Source organism: Dinoponera quadriceps, unplaced genomic scaffold, assembly GCF_001313825.1.
Source record: "Dinoponera quadriceps isolate SergipeBrazil2010 unplaced genomic scaffold, ASM131382v1 scaffold827, whole genome shotgun sequence".
NCBI lineage: Eukaryota > Metazoa > Arthropoda > Insecta > Hymenoptera > Formicidae > Dinoponera > Dinoponera quadriceps.
Genome location: NW_014554941.1, coordinates 3183 through 7512, shown reverse-complemented (window position 1 = coordinate 7512; position 4330 = coordinate 3183). Strand labels below are relative to the sequence as shown.

At 29.4% G+C, this 4330-nt stretch overlaps 1 protein-coding gene across 1 annotated transcript in view; it reads right to left on the bottom strand.

Moving 5' to 3' along the window:
* Window positions 1-1883: 1883 nt before the first annotated feature.
* The window catches only part of LOC106742672 (tetraspanin-33-like), a 4257-nt gene continuing 1810 nt past the window's right edge, over window positions 1884-4330 (bottom strand). Inside the window, exons 3-6 of the mRNA XM_014615864.1 lie at window positions 3298-3501; window positions 3051-3224; window positions 2778-2909; window positions 1884-2630 (exon numbers count right to left, since the gene is read on the bottom strand). Coding sequence (XP_014471350.1) covers window positions 2394-2630; window positions 2778-2909; window positions 3051-3224; window positions 3298-3501 — 747 coding nt within the window. The 3' untranslated portion in view covers window positions 1884-2393. The remainder of the gene's footprint in view (window positions 2631-2777; window positions 2910-3050; window positions 3225-3297; window positions 3502-4330) is intronic.

The following is a 4330-nucleotide window of genomic DNA, read 5'->3' as shown; positions in this document are numbered from 1 at the left end:
TTTTTAAAATATATAAAAATATCTTTTTATAACTTGTTTTATTGATTACCACCAGAATAATCGTGGTTTTCGGTGGAGTAGTACTTCCAAAAATGTACCCTTTCTATTTAATATGCGCGCGCATACGCGCCCGCACACACACGCACACACGCATGCACGCACGCGCGCACACACGCACGCACACACACACGCACGCACGCACGCACGCACGCACGCACAAAAGGAATAAACTAATTATCGCCTATTATTTATATAGTATTATTCCTTATGAAAACTTGAATTGAAAAGTTCTGTGACATCTTTTCCCATGAAGTTTAATCCGCTCCGGAACCCTCGAGTGCAAAGAGTTAATAAAACAATAATTATTAAATAAATGAGAGCTGATGGACGCAGTTGTTAAATGGACGTACGTCTGCGAGATATACAATTAAATAAAAAATAAAAGATAAAAAAGAATAAAATACTGATGTCAGAGTGATATAATATTTAATAAAAAAAGAGATATGTTTATCTTTAATATATAACGAACGTCTTGGTCTCAATCGTTTGTACCCATTTCAACTCTAAAATATCAATTTCAAAATTCAAAATATATACTATTTATATACATTATTTCTTTTTCTTATTAAATATTATATCACTCTGCCATCAATGTTTGACTCTTACTTGCATTTATTTTTCATTTGATTGTATATCTCGAAAACCTTTGTATATATGTTTTATTACACAAAACGTATATGAGCTGTGTATCTAGTAATATGCATGAGCGAGCCACTGCAATAATATAACATCGCTATGTCTCTAAAAACGACTTCATGTAGTTTTTGGCGTGTGATAATATAAATAATTTTTGTATCTCTTTAAACGACTATTGAGATTAGCTAAATTTTATGTAGTAATTAAAACTTTATTGAACATCACGGAAAAAATGACTTTATATTTTTCGAATCAAGTTTTTAGGGATAATGCTATATAGATAGTAGGCGCAAATTAATATATACCCCCGTATAAACGTGCACGTGCATATATGCACACAATATAACAGTCATGAATAAAAATCCTTCGCGTATTAAACAAGATTATTTAAAAATAAGAATTAACAAAATTTATATTAATTTATATTAATTATTTATACATCTAGTTATATAGTAAAGCAAGTAAATTCTTCAAGAGATTTGTTTACGGTGTATAAATTTATAATTTTTAAGATTTTCTGGCTCTAAATATAATCATATTGGGTCATATCACAAAGGAAAAAATTAATCTCTTCAATAGTAGTGTACATTGCAACAAATTAATTCTTTTCATACACTATTATTCGTATTAAATGGCATTTGATATCATAATATAAAATAACCACAATGAAATGGGAGCCAGAAATCTTAAAATTATTGTGCATACTTAGTTTCAATACAGTTTGGCATCCTTTTTCTCGATGCAGTTTGGAACGTAACTAATGGTCCAATGAGAAAACTTAATTTTTAGAAATTAATGTAAAGCAAATTCTTTCATTTGATTATATGGCTACATTCCTATACTAAAAGTGCCTAAACCATATTGAAGCTAAGTGCACATATCTAATGGAAGAAATACGAAAGTTAGCACACGATTATCGACATTATTTCAATTCTTACGAACTCGCATATCACTTATTTCATAATGTTACTCAATTAATAATACAATGTTACATCAGTGTCGAAAACGGCGACATTTATGTTGTAAATAACTCTCGCATTAGAAATATTTAATATCGCAATAAAATATAAATATATTTATCAGATCTGAGAGAGTATATATCTTTAATAGGCGAGTTATCTCGTCAAATATGTTTGATACCGTCGAAACAAAAAATGTACATCTAATGAGAAGTTACAAGCCCATAATATGGGAAAATAAAATTTTATTTTATGAGAAATATGGTGTTGATGCATATTCGTCATTTACAAGTTTCTTCACATCGCGTAATATAACACAATTGTATGTTCAACAAAGTACATACTACAGGGCTCCACGATAAAAAATCTTTTGTCTTTAATAGCGCATTTAAATCGTCATATCCGCGTACGTGATTTCTTGCAAGCAAATTTTTATCAATGTTTAATTACAAATGTATCATCCCATATGATGTTAAAGAGTATCTAGAGAACGAAAGCTAGTCAACACATTTATCCTTTGCTTACGTATAAATGAAAATAATTTTTAAAATAAAGAACGAGCTTGATAAGGGACAAAATGCATAATATATATAAAGAGATCGCAAAAAGGACGAGCAGTGCCATTCGCGCGTTTATATTTGTCTCTGTGTCCTGGCCGCGCGATCGGCCACTACCATTGGCCACCTGCCTGTTGGCTGAAGAATGTATTTGATAACGGTAGGTGGCCTGAAGTCAAGCTCAGGAATGCCAACGTGACTTTTGCAACTCGATCTGTCCTTCCAGCGTTTTTGCAAGATAAATCACAAAAAGCTGACTAAGTGCAATACCTAGAGCAATACCAGCTATTGTGTAGAGATTACGTTCCGCCCAGCTGCGTACAATTTCGATGCATCCGCTAGTCCAAACTTTTTTGCTCGCTTCCGATACTGGTAACATTTGGACTTTGTAGCCACACATTATGTTTACAAGCCCACTCTAGAATTGAAAAATTATTTTATTAGTAATAAATATTTAAGGACTTGTTCTTGTTTTTTAAAGATAAAAACATTATTCAATCATTTCATACTTCATATTATTTATTATTTCATATTTCACATGTAAATATAATAGATAAAAACATACGGATATATCAGTAGCATTTATGCAACAAGAAAATGGCACTCCACAACGTTCTACACTAGGGCTAGTACAATTGAAATATTCATTTTTTCCCCAATCTAGATATCCTTCCTGACTCAGGCCACAACATCTAAACTGTAACAAAATATTCCACAGATGTTATTATATGTATAAAATTCAACATATTATTTAACTATAATATATTAATTATAATATATTATACATTAATTATATTAGTTAATTTATATATTGTATATTGAGTTCAAGAATCCTTACTTCTTGTTGCCCAAAATCAATGAAATTTTGTAAATCTGGATCTTCTCTATATGTTTGAATTATTTTGTCGGTAAATGATTCTTCCAAAAGAGACTGTAATGTATGTGGAAATACAAAACCAACTACAGCCACACCCATTTCCAAAAGAAAAAATACCAGAAGACATAGTGAATACTAAAAAAGTTAATCGATCAGTAAAATTTTATAATAATTGTAAAGACATTTTTATATATGTAACAAAACTAACAAATTTAAGAAGGCATGTATTCTCACGAAGAGCTCCAACACATCCTGCAAAACTAACAACAAAGACCACTCCACCAGCTATCAGCATCACTAAAGAAATATTCAAGACCACATCGTAAACATTTTCCACCCTGACAGATCCAGTTGCTTGCCACTTGTCCACAAATGCATAGAGACCTACACCAATTAGCAGTCCTCCAAACAACTAGACAGAAAAATTGTTTTTCAGCATACAAAAATACATTTATGTGGAATAATGTGTTATTATAATCAGTAACTTAATTTCCACTAAAACCTTCAATTCAGTTTTACTTAAATACAAAATAAATCTAGTTTGCTATTTCTATTAGAAATAAAGTAATAATGAAGATTGACTTCAGAAAAATTGGTACATCCATAGTCACTTGAATAAAAAGGAATTGAATATTGAAAAACTTTTGTTAAATTGCCAATTAAATTATCGATTAAATATATTATAAATAATTAATTACTGTATCTTATAGCAGTTATTTAAGCACATGTAACATTTTTGGCAAAATATGTTAAAAATAAAAGAAAATAATATAATAGTGATGCTTACAATACTGAAATATTTAGGAAGAAAATTTCTATAATATGAAATTTCTTGAAACTTCTTCTATAATTTTCAAAATTTTCTTTTTATTTAAAATATTAATTAAAGTCAAAGTTTCACCATATGATCAAGTATCAAGCTTGTTTCCCATTGTGATAATTAACAATAAAACTATTATGAATAAAGAAAAATAGAAGTTGGCATTATCTATTCTCAATCTGTTTTTGATATTTCTACTGATTGAAATTTGTATCAATTCAATACCATTCTGACGAAGTTTGTAAATTGAGCACAGTTAATCACATTTCCACTGATTTAAGTTAAATTTCACATTAGGTGCGAATTAAGGTTTCAAAAATCACTAACCAGTATTGGTTATTTTTAATTGTAATATTTTATTTTCATTGACAAAGAGAAAAATATAAATGTAATCAAACTACTATAGTAAAAATTTAGTGAT